We start from the raw sequence: 15,058 nt of genomic DNA, 5'->3' as shown, positions 1-15,058 counted from the left end.
CACAGATCAGCTAGAAAATAATACAAATGTTGAATATTTAGAAAATAATGACAAAGTTCTAAAAGCGCAAACTTATTGGATGAATAAAGCTATTTCTAGAAATATATTCATAGCCAAAAGTACCATTATCATTAAATAAAAATTTGTTATGTGAAGTATTCAAGTTAAAAGATATCAAAAAACAAAAGAAAAAGCATAAGAATAATAGGAAAGGAGAGACAATAAGGGTAAAAGCAAAATGAATTAATTGGCATATTGAAAAGCAGCAGAATTGACAAATCCAAAAACTGGATTATTGGGGGAGCAATAAATAGAAAAACCACTAGCAAGTAAAATTGAAAAAAAAAGAGAAAACAAATATGCAAAATTAAAAATGGGATCTATAACAGCAAATAAATGGAAGAACTAAAAATAAGATATGTATACAAAGTCAACGAGATTTGAAAATCTCATGAGATATACAATTCTCTAAGAGTTTCTTCTCTTTAAAAACATTTAGGAAAAATATTTTATGGCAAAACTGACTTAAAAGAGAAGTAGAAAATGTTTAAAAAAATCTCCAAAGAAAATTCTAGGCCTAGATGTTTTATGAGAATATTTTTCAGAATTTCAAGGAATAAGTAGCTCATGTTATTTATTCAATATTTTACATAACCAAGAAAAAGAGGAAAAGTTTTTCAGTTCAACTATGAACACTGGTACTAAAAAATTAACAAAAGTAATATAAACATGGAAAACTCTAATCAATTTATAATTACAGTTGTAAAAATAACTATAACAACTATAATATGAGCAAATAAAATGATGCAGTACATATAAACAAGACTATACCATGACTAATCAGGGTTTATTTCAATGACAAATTTGAAAAACAAAACCTAATAAGATATTCCGGCCGGGCGCGGTGGCTCAAGCCTGTAATCCCAGCACTTTGGGAGGCCGAGACGGGCGGATCATGAGGTCGGGAGATCGAGACCATCCTGGCGAACACGGTGAAACCCCGTCTCTACTAAAAAAAAATACAAAAAACTAGCCGGGCGAGATGGCGGGCGCCTGTAGTCCCAGCTACTCGGGAGGCTGAGGCAGGAGAATGGCGGGAACCCGGGAGGCGGAGCTTGCAGTGAGCTGAGATCCGGCCACTGCACTCCAGCCTGGGAGACAGAGCGAGACTCCGTCTCAAAAAAAAAAAAAAAAAAAAAAAAAAAAAAAAAAAAGATATTCCATGAAATAAAATGCAAGTTATCATAAAAGACCAAACTCCTAGTAGACTAGAAGGATATCTTTAAATGAATATTTTAAATCAATAGTCAATAGAATGCTAAATATGAAATATTAAAAACAACTCCATAAATTAAAAACTACACTGAAATATCTGCTATTACCTCTCTATTACTTAATATTATTCTTGGCATTCAAAGCAATGAACGTATGAAGGGTGGGTGGGAGTGGGTAGCAAAGAGACATATAACTATCAAAAAGAAAGAGAAAACATATCTACTGAAATATGACTACAGCTAAAAGTTCAATACAGGGAAGTTACAAAATTAACTAGCAAAATTCAATAGCATCCCTAAATATAACAAAAGGAAAATAGAATCAAAAATATCTCATTCACAAGAGTAAGCAAAAATATTAAATATTATTAAGAAAACATCAAAGGAAATGTGCAGAACCTGTATTTTAAAGACAAAATATTATTGAGAGACATAAAATAACTGAATAAATGACTTTGAATGGAGCAATTCGATAGTATAAAGATGTCAGTTCATCCTACCATTTCAAATAAATGTAATATAATCTTTTAAAAAATCACTTTGGAATTTTAATTAACAACTTGATAAAATAAATTAAAGATAAACTTTAAACAAGTATGGAAGCACCTTAAAGAAAAATTATGAGTGTAGTCTTGCAATACTTACTTTTGAAGGATACTAAAGTTACAGTGATTAATATAGCATAGTACTAATAAAAGTTTAGATGGAAAAATCAATGGAATAGAACCAAAATCTGATAAATAGTTCCAAATATGTAATCAGAGTGTAATAAAAGATGCTATTTCAAGCCAGAGGAGGTAAGATAGATTATTTAATAAACAGTACAGATATTTGGTTAACTGCTTGAGAATAAAATTAAGTTATATTTCTAGTTGACATTATTCATCAAAACATATTTAAGATGTATTATATAGTTAAGTTTTTAAAAATATAGCCAACAAATTGGATGAAAATATAGCAGAATATTGTTCAATTTCAGGATGAGGAAGCCTTTCTAAACAAACCCCCTATAGAAAAAAGCATTAAAAAAGGGATGGAAAAACTGACAACAAAACCAGAAAATAAAACAAATGACAAAATGCAACATATATCACAAATAAAGTTTAATACTATTAAAACATATTAAGAGTTCTTAGAAAATATTGAGAACTGGACATTTTTTAAAGGAAAAATGGGCAACCAACATAAATATGCAGTTCACAAAGGAAGAGATATTCAATTGCAAATAAAGGGAGATAAAGCACGTCATTCTCACTAATAGTCAAAAAACTCACTAAATCAACAATGATATGTTTTTCCCTTATAAAAATGGCAAGAAATTTTAAATTAATAATACTTGTTATTCAGGGCAAGAGAATAAAAACTTGCAGATACTACTGGTGAGAGCATGGAATACTATACTCTTCCTGAAGGGTAACTGGCAATATGAATCAAAAGTCTTTTTAAAAAGAAGTAAGGAAAAGAAGTCAAATTGTCCCTGTTTGCAGATGACATGATTGTATATTTAGAAAACCCCATCATCTCAGCCCAAAATCTCCTTAAGCTGATAAGCAACTTCAGCAAAGTCTCAGGATACAAAATCGATGTGCAAAAATCACAAGCATTCTTATACACCAGTAACAGAAAAACAGAAAGCCAAATTATGAATGAACTCCCATTCACAATAGCTTCAAAGAGAATAAAATACCTAGGAATCCAACTTACAAAGGATGTAAAGGACCTCTTCAGGGAGAACTACAAACCGCTGCTCAGTGAAATAAAAGAGGACATAAACAAATGGAAGAACATACCATGCTCATGGGTAGGAAGAATCAATATCGTGAAAATGGCCATACTGCCCAAGGTTAGTTATAGATTCAGTGCCATCCCCATCAAGCTACCAATCATTTTCTTCACAAAATTGGATAAAAAACTGCTTTAAAGTTCATATGCAACCAAAAAAGAGCCCGCATTGCCAAGACAATCCTAAGTCAAAAGAACAAAGCTGGAGGCATCACGCTACCTGACTTCAAACTATACTACAAGGCTACAATAACCAAAACAGCATGATACTGGTACCTAAACAGAGATATAGACCAATGGAACAGAACAGAGCCCTCAGAAATAATACCACACATCTACGGCCATCTGATCTCTGACAAACCTGACAAAAACAAGAAATGGGGAAAGGATTCCCTATTTAATAAATGGTGCTGGGAAAATTGGCTAGCCATAAGTAGAAAGCTGAAACTGGATCCTTTCCTTACTCCTATACAAAAATTAATTCAAGATGGATTAGAGACTTAAATGTTAGACCTAATATCATAAACACCCTAGAAGAAAACCTAGGTAATACCATTCAGGACATAGGCATAGGCAAGGACTTCATGTCTAAAACACCAAAAGCAGCAGCAACAAAAGCCAAAATTGACAAATGGGATCTAGTTAAACTAAAGAGCTTCTGCATAGCAAAAGAAACTACCATCAGAGTGAACAGGCAACCTACAGAATGGGAGAAAATTTTTGCAATCTACTCATCTGACAAAGGGCTAATATCCAGAACCTACAAAGAACTCAAACACATTTACAAGAAAAAAACAAACAACCCCATCAAAAAGTGGGCAAAGGATATGAACAGACATTTCTCAAAAGAAGACATGCATACAGTCAACAGACACATGAAAAAATGCTCATCACTGGCCATCAGAGAAATGCAAATCAAAACCACAATGAGATACCATCTCACACCAGTTAGAATGGCAATCATTAAAAAGTCAGGAAACAACAGGTGCTGGAGAGGATGTGGAGAAACAGGAACACTTTTACACTGTTGGTGGGATTGTAAACTAGTTCAACGATTGTGGAAAATGATATGGCGATTCCTGAATGATCTAGAACTAGAAACACCATATGACCCAGCCATCCCATTATTGGGTATACACCCAAAGGATTATAAATCATGCTGCTATAAAGACACATGCACACGTATGTTTACTGCAGCACTATTCACAATAGTAAAGACTTGGAATCAACCCAAATGTCCATCAGTGACAGACTGGATTAAGAAAATGTGGCACATATATACCATGGAATACTATGCAGCCATAAAAAAGGATGAGTTTGTGTCCTTTGTAGGGACATGGATGCAGCTGGAAACCATCATTCTCAGCAAACTATCACAAGAACAGAAAACAAAACACCACATGTTCTCACTCATAGGTAGGAATTGAACAATGAGATCACTTGGACATGGGAAGGGGAACATCACACACCAGGGCCTATTGTGGGGAGGGGGGAGGAGGGAGGGATGGCATTGGGAGTTACACCTGATGTAAATGACACGTTGATGGGTGCTGATGAGTTGATGGGTACAGCACACCAACATGGCACATGTATACATAGGTAACAAACCTGCACGTTGTGCACATGTACCCTAGAACTTAAAGTATTTAAAAAAAAAAAAAAGAACAAACTCTTTGAACCAGGAATTTCACTTTTAAGAATATAATCTAAATAACCACTAATAAGTTCATAAGTCTTAATAAAAATGTTATCTGTTTTCAAGATAGGTGCTCTTTGTACCAACAAACAATAGCCAGGCGCGGTGGCTCAAGCCTGTAATCCCAGCACTTTGGGAGGCCGAGACGGGCGGATCATGAGGTCAGAAGATCGAGACCATCCTGGCTAACCCAGTGAAACCCCATCTCTACTAAAAAATACAAAAAAATTAGCCGGGCGAGGTGGCGGGCGCCTGTAGTCCCAGCTACGCGGGAGGCTGAGGCAGGAGAATGGCGTGAACCCGGGAGGCGGAGCTTGCAGTGAGCTGAGATCCGGCCACTGCACTCCAGCCTGGGCAACAGAGCGAGACTCCGTCTCAAAAAAAAAAAAAAAAAAAAAAAAAAAAAAAACAAAAAAAAAAACAATAAAAACAAATGTTGAAGAAAAGGCCCAGTTACATTATGAAAACCTCACTTCATGCAATACTTTCTGCCAACAAAAATAATATTTTGGAAGATAACTCAATCTCAGGAAAATTCATAATATATCATTAAGTGGGGAAAATAGATTACAAAAAAATTATAATGGGATGATTCTAATTTTATGGGGAAAAATTAACATAAGTATGCATAATTTAAAATGGAAAGAATACACAATAAGATACAGGTAGAATTAAAAGACAGTTTCACTACCTTTATGTTTTTTTCTATGTTTCTTACAAATAAATACATATGAATTTTGCAATCAGAAAAATATAAGAGCTATCAAAAATACATAATGCTCGAGATATAATATTAAATACTGATAACCCATGATTGTATGTATTCCTCAAAGACATAATTTAGGTCATTTTAAAATTTCAGGATAATGAGAAGTAATTTAGGTGGATAATAACTGGCCTGGTTTCCACCAGAATAAAAATGTATGTTGAGTTTTGGCAGTGGTTTATTCAAACTATTTAAATACTACTTTAACTGATTTTTTCATTTTTAAATTAATTTTTATTAGTACATTTTCTGTAGAAGATATTAGTATGTATGAAGAGATGATAATGTAGAATAAAGATAAATTTAATAAGAATCTTATATTTTATGCCCATAAGAAACTCAGAATAACACAAATGAAAGTTCATGTATCACAAAGAATCCAGAAAAAAAAGGTTAAAGATTTTGAAAAGGCTAGTTTTTCATGTGATTCACTTTTGTGATTTATACATTTCAAGTATGCAAGACTAGTCCTTTTATAAAATTTTGAATTCAAAATTAGAATTAAATATAAAGAAACATGGAAAGTGAGGGAGAAAATATACCCTGAAGTACAATAACTCCACGTTGAATTATAACATAACAAAATGTTAGTTTTCACATTCCTAACAGAAAGCAGGACCCTCATCATTCATGCTGGAAAAAGCTTGCCTTTGTACAAACCATTTCTGTTCTCACTGTTATAAAAAGGAATGACTTTGGAAAGGGAAGAAAACACAGAATGACGTGCAAAGTAGCAAACACCATGTTATTGCAGCTGGATAGAGAATATGTCACTAATGACTTTCTTTGTATCCATCAATAAGTTGAGTTTCTTTTTTTTCCAAAACAGCAAATGGCCTTTATGAGTACAAAACAGAAGTAGGGGAACTCAAAATAATATCCAGTTTCCACTGGTTGTGATACACAATTTTAGTTAATGCAATGATTTATTAATTATTTGCTGGGAAAAAAGATGACTTCCTTTTCTCTTCATTTGAGTTGAAAATGACATACCTGAAAACTAGGAAATTTTCTGTAGTAAATTCAAAACAACATATACATTAGATAATTATTATCAAATTTTCATCTTAACTCAGATATTATCCACGACCAATAGGAAGATTCAACTAAAGTGGTTTGATAAATTCAGAAAACTAATGTAACTAAGCACCCAAATCGTTAGTGCCAATCACAGTGATGACTGTCCGTAATGATTGACAGAGTTAATGAGTGATCACGAATTTCATTCATAATGCAAATATATATACAGCACTTCTTCTCCATAAATGAATTAGCAAGAGTTCCATTAGTAGGAAAAAAGTATAACTCTCGATTGATAAGGTAACTTACTATCTGAATGGATTGGGATAGTTCACTTCTTAACATGTCTAAAAATAATAACATCCATCACATATATTCAAAAGTAAAGATGTTTATTCTCATCTGAGTCAGAGACCATGAAATGCTAAACCTAATGAAATTTGAGCTTAATCAACATAGGATCCTCTGTATATATTAATAATAACCACCAAACTTAAACTCATGAGTACTTTCTTAAGTGCCAGGTATTGTTCTAAGAACTATACGTGTATTAAGTCTCTTAATTAGCCTATGAAGGAAGTACTTGTATTATCCTCATTTTAGAGATGAGGATTATAAAACATGAAAAACGTCGGGCGTAGTGACTCACACCTGTAATCCCAGCAATGTGGGAGGCCAAGATAGGCAGATCACAAGGTCAAGAGATCGAGAACATCCTGGTCAGCCTGGTGAAACCCGTCTCTACTAAAAATACAAAAATTAAGTGGGCATGGTGGCACATGCCTGTAGTCCCAGCTACTCAGGGGCCTGAGGCAGGAGAATCACTTGAACCCGGGAGGCAGAGGTTGCAGTGAGCTGAGATCGTGCCACTGCACTCCAGCCTGGCAACAGAGTGAGTCTCTATCTCAAAAAAAAAAAAAAAAAGAAAAGAAAAGAAAAGAAAGAAAAGAAAAGAAAAAAAAAGGTCAGTGGCTTGTCCAAAGTACTCATCCAGTGATAGAGCCAGGATTTGAACCAAGGTAAACAGGCTTCAGAATCCCCCAATAAACCATTATGTACAGCACATTCTAGAAACATTTTTAAAGGTGCTACAGGCAACTCATTTTGATTAGAAGAAATTCAAAATAATTTGGATTCATAAATTAAGCTATTATTATAATTTTAAGAGGAAAAACTAAGACTATCTTTAGCTTAATTTGCTCATCTTTTGACATAAGGTTTTTATACTTTTTTTGTGAAGTAAATTAATGAGGCAGCATATCCCATAAGTTATATGTTTATAGACTAATACAAAAAGGGGAGAAATTTTTCAGTTTGTAAACATTGCAAGGAATAAAAGCTCAGAAACGTATAATACACTTACCCTCTCATGTACAATCAAATGTTAGATGTAAGATTTAGTGTTATGGTACAGAAGATCAGCAAATGCATTGTTACACAAAATAACATAACTGCATTGACATGTTCAATATATTTTATGTTGTACCTTTAATTTCCCCAAGAAGTTCACTGGTATTTAGTCTTTCCATTTTTTCCTTCCAATCTTTTGAAAGTAGTTTTTCCATGCAGGAGGAATCTATTAAAATACAAAAGTAAGTATTAAAAATATATATTTATTACAAATTTAGAAAGTCAGTTTATGGGGAAATTTTCATTTAAGAATGCACAAAGCTGTTTTTGTTGCTGTAGCTTGAACCCCAGGATATAGAAAATTACATTATTCTATAATATGTATTATAAAATACCACCATAAAGTTTATTTTCACCAGATAATTATTTAAACTATCATCTAGGAGAAAAAAGATAATGCTCAATAATCTATTTTAGTATTATAATTCTATTAATATTCAATTCACATTTGTCATTTCTTAGATTGATAGTATAGAAAAGAGAGCTCTTTCCTATGAGTTTAACATTAGATACTCCTTTTAGTCCAGGCAATTTTTTTTAAGTCCAAGCAAAATGTATGTGCTGTGCAAGAAACAACAGATATTCAGGAGAGAAGAGGCCAATCTGAAACCACTTAGTTCTTAAAAAAGAAATCTAACTTTTGTAAAATATCCAATGAGAGCAAAACAAGAAGAAAATGAAATTAAGATGTTCTCTGACCCCTAGTAATAAAAACTGCTAAAACTTTTCTCTTATGTAAAAACCAATACATATTTTTATTAAATAAATACCTATATAAATACCATTTATTATTTGCCCTACTGTATTTCTAAATAGCACACTAGAATACAGGGAGTAATTACACTTGTTTTTATCAAGATTCATAAAGATTACAGAAATCCAAACTTTAGAAGGTTCTGATAATTACCAAATTTTTCTCAATGAGTTATTTCTGCTCTCTATGCAAATGGATTTGCAACTGGCGCTACTGCTTACAACTATTTATTTGTATCTTTTAAGCCTCAAATCTTAACAAATAGGTCATGTTTCCAAAAGGGAATGCAGATTTAAATACTAAATCCTTAGTGCAAAGCATACTCCCATAAAACTTTAACATTCCAAGTGTCAAAATTCTGATAACTTCCTTTTAAAATTATATTTAAAACATTTACTCCAATTCTAAATGCCTTTTCTCTCTCATATCAGCACCTATCTCTTTAGTATTTTCCCCTTCTTTTTTTTTTTTTTTTTTTTTTTTTTTTTCCTCCAGCTTCTAAATCCTCCTTGAATTTTTCAAAATGACAGTAAGGTCAAGATGGATCTAAACGGCTTTAGAAGATAGATAAGCTTCAGAAGAAGACAGTGAGCCCTGGGCTGAGATGAGAAGACCACTGCATGGTTAGAAAGTATTGGTGAAAAAACAATTAACATTTGTCTGTGACACGATCAATCAATCAAGGAAGGGATAGAATCCAGATCAGCGTGTTGTGAAAACGGCTGATGAAGAACAACCATCCGAACTGGCTATCACAGAGCTAAAGTTCTTTCTAAATAGAAGTCAGCTTGATTTTATTAATGAAAGCTCCTTGCCCATTCCCTTACTTCTTCCCTCCCCTTTTCCTTCCTTCCTACCTTCCTTCTTTCTTTAGTCCATTATTTCCTATTATTTTCTCAGTTTTCAACAAATGATCTACTACTGTGCTTCAAAATTGGATTCTGAGTGATGTTCCAATGGGGCCTACATGCATATGCATATATTCAGGTTGTATTTAATTGCTGAAGTAGCCTCTTACTATTTTTTATTCAAATTCAGAAACAAGATATATGTTTTGTTCTATACCTATTTTGTTTTTATGCTAAAGTCATACAAATGATAATACTAAGTTAAGAGTTAGGAAGCAATTCTTCAAATCCATGCCTGTCACAGATTACTTTTTCTCAAATCAGGTTTGAATTGCTGAGATTGATTGATATAACATTAGATTATGGATAAGAATAGTCAACAAAAAGTTTTTATTTTCATATCCTACCCAATTTTGTTTTATTGCCCTTTCATACATTATATCAGTGCACTAAGCTAATAATTACTGATACAATTACAAAAGCATAACTTTTTTAGCTAAAGTTTGAGTTGAAAGCATATATTATAGTAGTCAAAGATAAAAGCCCAATTTATTTGTAATAATAACAAATTCAGAGCAAGTCCATATACTAGGATTAAATGCATGTTAGGATGTAAACAGGCTAAAATATGTCTCTCATTTCTATAAATAGACCTGAAATCTTTTAGAGCTCCAATAAAAGAATGCTAAAACTTCATGGGAGAAAAAGAGAGCTATATGAACAACAGGAACACACATTTCAAATATAAATCAAATCATGTGGACACAGCTTTATATAAAAGCTACTCATTAATAAAATGGTTGGTAACTTCAAAGCGTTTCGCATTCCTATCAGAAAATTAATCCTTACTGCAATGCTCAGTTAATCTAGCTTTATGAGTTCCCATTTCAGTAGAAGAAACTGAGGGAAAAAATAAAGCAGCCTTTGCATATCTACATTTTCAGCCATGAAAATATTTAATAGCAATCACTGATTGCCTTTATCTATAGGACAATGAAAGTTACTACATACAAGCTTATCAATGTTTAATCTCAAGACTAGGAGATTCCCGGAAGACCTGTAAGAAAGTCTCTTGACAAATGACTGCATTCTACCCCATTATCTGACTGCCAAACCTCTACAGCATACCACAATTGGTGCTAAGCATTCTCCATGTAATAATGTAAAGCAAGTAGAATGAGAGAAAAAAAGCCAAACGAAGTGGATTGTTACTAAGCACTGTATAAGCAGAAGACACTATTCCTACCACCAAAAGGTTCCTGATTTGAAATGAGAAAATATTTAATAGATACAAAGTTACAAATAAAATTTATGTTTTCAAATTTCTATCTCAAAACAATATCCAGGTATGGGTACAACTTAAAAGTAAGGATCCATTCCCTTTGTGCCACATTTGTCAACTACATAAATGGGATACTAGTATTATAGAGGCAATTGATCAGATCAGACTTTGCCCTATTCTGATCTAGCATAAATGCAAAAATCAGAGTGGTAAAAATAAGTAAAGAAGGCCGGTTTGCATTACATGGAAAGAATAAGATAACATTGAGTGGCTTTAACACAGTAATCATGTAAGATTCCAAATGAAAAAAAAAGACTGAACAGCCCCAAGACACTCTTGGATTATTTTATACACATAAATATATTTTACAAAATTAATTTGAAAACAATGAACTAATTAGTTACAATGCTGCCACCATCCTCAAAACAATTTAACAATATCCAGTAAATTTATTATCTGCCTTTGACTCTTCCAAGTTTAATGTCTTTGAGTTGTCATCATCTGAAATCAGGAGAGAAAATATATGCTTTTTGGAAATGGGAATAAAGAATTACAACATTACGGCATGAAAAATGTCACCATAATATGTCCATATTTTTAAAAAACAAATGTAAGTCATAATGCTAAAGTAACATCATGCTAAAGTTGTATTGAAATAGAAAATGCCAAAATTAATTCCTCTTACTTTGAAATAATCTGTTTCCATTAACCAATATATATTCAGTGAAATGCAGGACTTTATCTTCTCTAATTTTTATAAATAATAATGATTAAAAGGGTACTATCAAAAATCAAGAGCTGGACTTCAGTTCTCACCTATAATTTAAGCAAGGATGTAAACGTTTTGATGTATTATAAATTATCACTTGCATTGTTTCTGGTTTTTTTCTTTCTCTTTTCAAATTGAAACTTTTCTCTTTCAAGAAATTTGAGAGAAAAGGAAGATAGAATTCAGAACTATTTTGTTTTTAAAATATCATGCATAATAAATTACAAAGCAATGTTTCTGCTTCCTAAGTACTTAGGTTTCAGGCTAGGTAAGTCAAGTATGCTTTATCACAGCTGAGTAATGTTTTTGCTAATTAACTTAGTAATTAATTTTATGATGTAAGAAAAATTAAAAGAAAGAGTATGTGAGATATTGATTTCCTAATCTGTATGAAGACATTTGGGGAACAATTTGAATTACTTCTAGTTAGACAAATCTGCAGCAGTATTAACTCCTATACTATACAAAATAAAGGTATTTCAGATAGATTAAAAATAAATAAATACATTGTCATTAAAGTTAGAGCATGGGGAAGAGGAAGAGACAATGTGACAAATCTTTATCGCACTTTACAACAATCTACCTATAAGCAAACCCTTATTTTACTTTTACCTCGTGATATTTAAACTTAGAAATGCTAAAACACTAGAAACAACATAAAAAAATCTTCAAAATATTTTAGTGAGGAAAACAATTTTTGCTGGCTCTGTGTGCAGATTTTCTATTGCTTATTAACACTTTGAGAAAATGGTAAAGCAATTCCTTTTATTTTTACCATAGGAATCATAAATTTCAAATGTAATAAATTTTTCTATTTATCCAAGAACAATGATAACTTATCAAAAGTATCCATGACCTTGGTTTACAATTAAATCCAGCAAAATATATTTATATCCCTACTGATTATCCATCCCACATTTTTCATTAGGAAACACAGAGTTGCACATGCCAGTTACTGTACATTTTTCCACAGTGGCAAGTGCTCCACAATACAGTGGGATAAAATTGGAACTTGGAGAGCTTGAAGAGCACTCTTAAATTTTAATTAAAACCCTCCAAGCTCACTAAAAATAATTAGACACTAAAATGTGCCAGTTTTATTTTGAAGTCACTATAACGTACAAAGCACACTCCCTGACGACTGCTCATGCTCTTCTCTCTCTCTCCCCCTCTCCCTCTCTCTCCAATGAAACAACTGATTTTCCAAATAAGAACAAGGGGGTATAAATAGAGGCTGTTTTCAGGCCTGCTCTTCACGCTGGGAAGCTGACAGAAAAGACAGCAGAGTGGGTTTTTCAGACTACACCAAATAAACCTAGAATAACTTCCCTAACCAAGAGTACAAATCACTAACAAACTCTAGATAAAATCCAGTCTGCAAGTAACACCATGAGTTATATTACTGATCTTTTTTGATCCAAAAGTCAAACCTTTAACCTCTTAAATGTTTTTGCTATCTTAAAATATCTCATACAATGCTATATTCCGTCCTATATTTAGCCAAGCAGCAAGAGAAAGCATGCCTTTCCCATACAGCAGGGCAATGATATAAACATCAACACAGATGCTCTGCCAGGAAGAGCTGGACTTCTCAAGCACTTGATCATTAAGGAATGCACCAACTGTTTTGGATAATCTCGTGCCAGCTCCCCTTTTGCTCCACACTCCCCTCTGGGAGTGGCCAATCTTGTCCTGGTCCTAATTTTTCATTTTACTCCTCCATAACACCCCTCCCCCATTACCAAAAAGATGAGAAATGGCATTTATGCCTAGCAATGAAAAAGCAGGCTCACTTCCCCAAACAGACCAAAACTTTAAAACAATTAACCCTCCCCTCTTCTTTCAGATAAATTACTAAGTATAAAATGCAATCTGTTTCCTTTGTTTACTCAATATGAACAATTTGTAAATGACTCAAGGATAAAATTCAGAAAATGTTGTGCTAAATTAGAACCATTATAAACATGCTAATGACTCAATGCTTGAGTAAAACATGCATGATCGGTGTGAAAAAATAGATTTAGTTCCTGTGAAATTTTGTTGTGCTGCCTTAAAACGATTTGGTCATTAAATCAGATATATTCCTTCCAGGAAAAATGTTAATTCCAAAACCACTTTACTAGATAATACAGTTTGTGTGTGTGTGTGTGTGTGTGGCAGTGGAAGCTATTGGAAATGTAATTAGAACTGTTAGATGCAAGATTCTGGCATGCTCATAAGGAAGAAAAAGTCCCACACCACATTTGAAACCTGCACATACACATACAGACATCATCATAATCAGTACAATATTCTCTCTATACACAATTTTTATCTGCCAAAGTCTTAGATTTTTTTTCATAGGCATTCTTTAAAACCACTACTTAATGTATGTCAGTGAAAGTCACATTGTTCTATCAGTGCACGTAAGAGGTACCTCTTTTATCTGCTTTCCAAGGCTGCCTAATACCTATAACAATAACAGGAATTGTTCAAAAGCAACTGCTTCTGACATTTCCTTCAAAGCACAACTGCTACCAATGCCAATCTAGAAAAAGAGGGAAACATATAGCAGGTGATTCAGAAACTTATGGCCTGCTGCTATAGCTAAAAAAGACTTCAATGATCATAAAGATCAATACCCTCATTTCAGAAATGAGAAAACAGAGTCAAGATAAGGAAGTCACCTGCCTTGCCAATGTCAAAATGTTGGTGGCAGAGTCCCAACTTCAGTTCAGTGCTTGATTTGCTGACATGACTATTTAAATCATTATTTGAACAGAGGTTTGACTGTCCCCACAATGTAGCATCCAAAAGTGAAAAATAAAAAATTTTCTACTTATTATTTGCTTTAGAAATGAAATAAGACACTCTAATTCTTTGGAGAGGGGTGCAAAAAATCCCACATATTGCAATGAAAACCAACAGTGTTCAACTGCCAGTTCTCCTGTTCACACTCACTTATGCTGGTTTTCCTTTCCTCCACAACTCTTTTTCCATAATGCTTTATTTTGTTTGAATTACAAGCTCTCCTTTTCTGAATACCATCCACTAATGAATAGGTAACGGTTTCCTAAAATTACTGTTGAACTCATAAGGTAATTCCTTCCAAGGTAAGTTTTATTTTCATCTATCAGAAGTACATGTGCAGGCTGAAGCCTTGGTTTTTCACTGTAGTATTTTGCCCAGAAGGCCTTCAAATGTGCCACAATTTTTTTTTTTTGTTTTTGTTTTTGTTTTTGTTTTTGAGACGGAGTCTCGCTCTGTCGCCTGGGCTGGAGTGCAGTGGCCGGATCTCAGCTCACTGCAAGCTCCGCCTCCCGGGTTTACACCATTCTCCTGCCTCAGCCTCCCGAGTAGCTGGGACTACAGGCGCTCGCCACTTCGCCCGGCTAGTTTTTTGTATTTTTAGTAGAGACGGGGTTTCACCATGTTAGCCAGGATGGTCTCGATCTCCTGACCTCGTGATCCGCCCGTC

At 33.5% G+C, this 15,058-nt stretch overlaps 1 protein-coding gene across 35 annotated transcripts in view; it reads right to left on the bottom strand.

Annotated features, from left to right (window-relative positions):
* SOX6 (SRY-box transcription factor 6) overlaps positions 1-15,058 on the bottom strand; it is a 784,476-nt gene that overhangs the window by 258,488 nt on the left and 510,930 nt on the right. For 34 of the 35 annotated variants that reach the window (XM_050759333.1, XM_050759335.1, XM_050759331.1 and 31 more), the window contains one exon: positions 8,025-8,114. In XM_050759333.1, the coding sequence (XP_050615290.1) occupies positions 8,025-8,114 (90 nt within the window). Of the gene's footprint in view, positions 1-8,024; positions 8,115-15,058 lie in introns of those variants that run through there. The other variant, XM_050759359.1, reaches the window with a different exon arrangement.

This window comes from Macaca thibetana, chromosome 14, assembly GCF_024542745.1.
Source record: "Macaca thibetana thibetana isolate TM-01 chromosome 14, ASM2454274v1, whole genome shotgun sequence".
NCBI classification, from domain to species: Eukaryota; Metazoa; Chordata; class Mammalia; order Primates; family Cercopithecidae; genus Macaca; species Macaca thibetana.
This window is presented reverse-complemented; position numbering and strand designations above follow the sequence as displayed.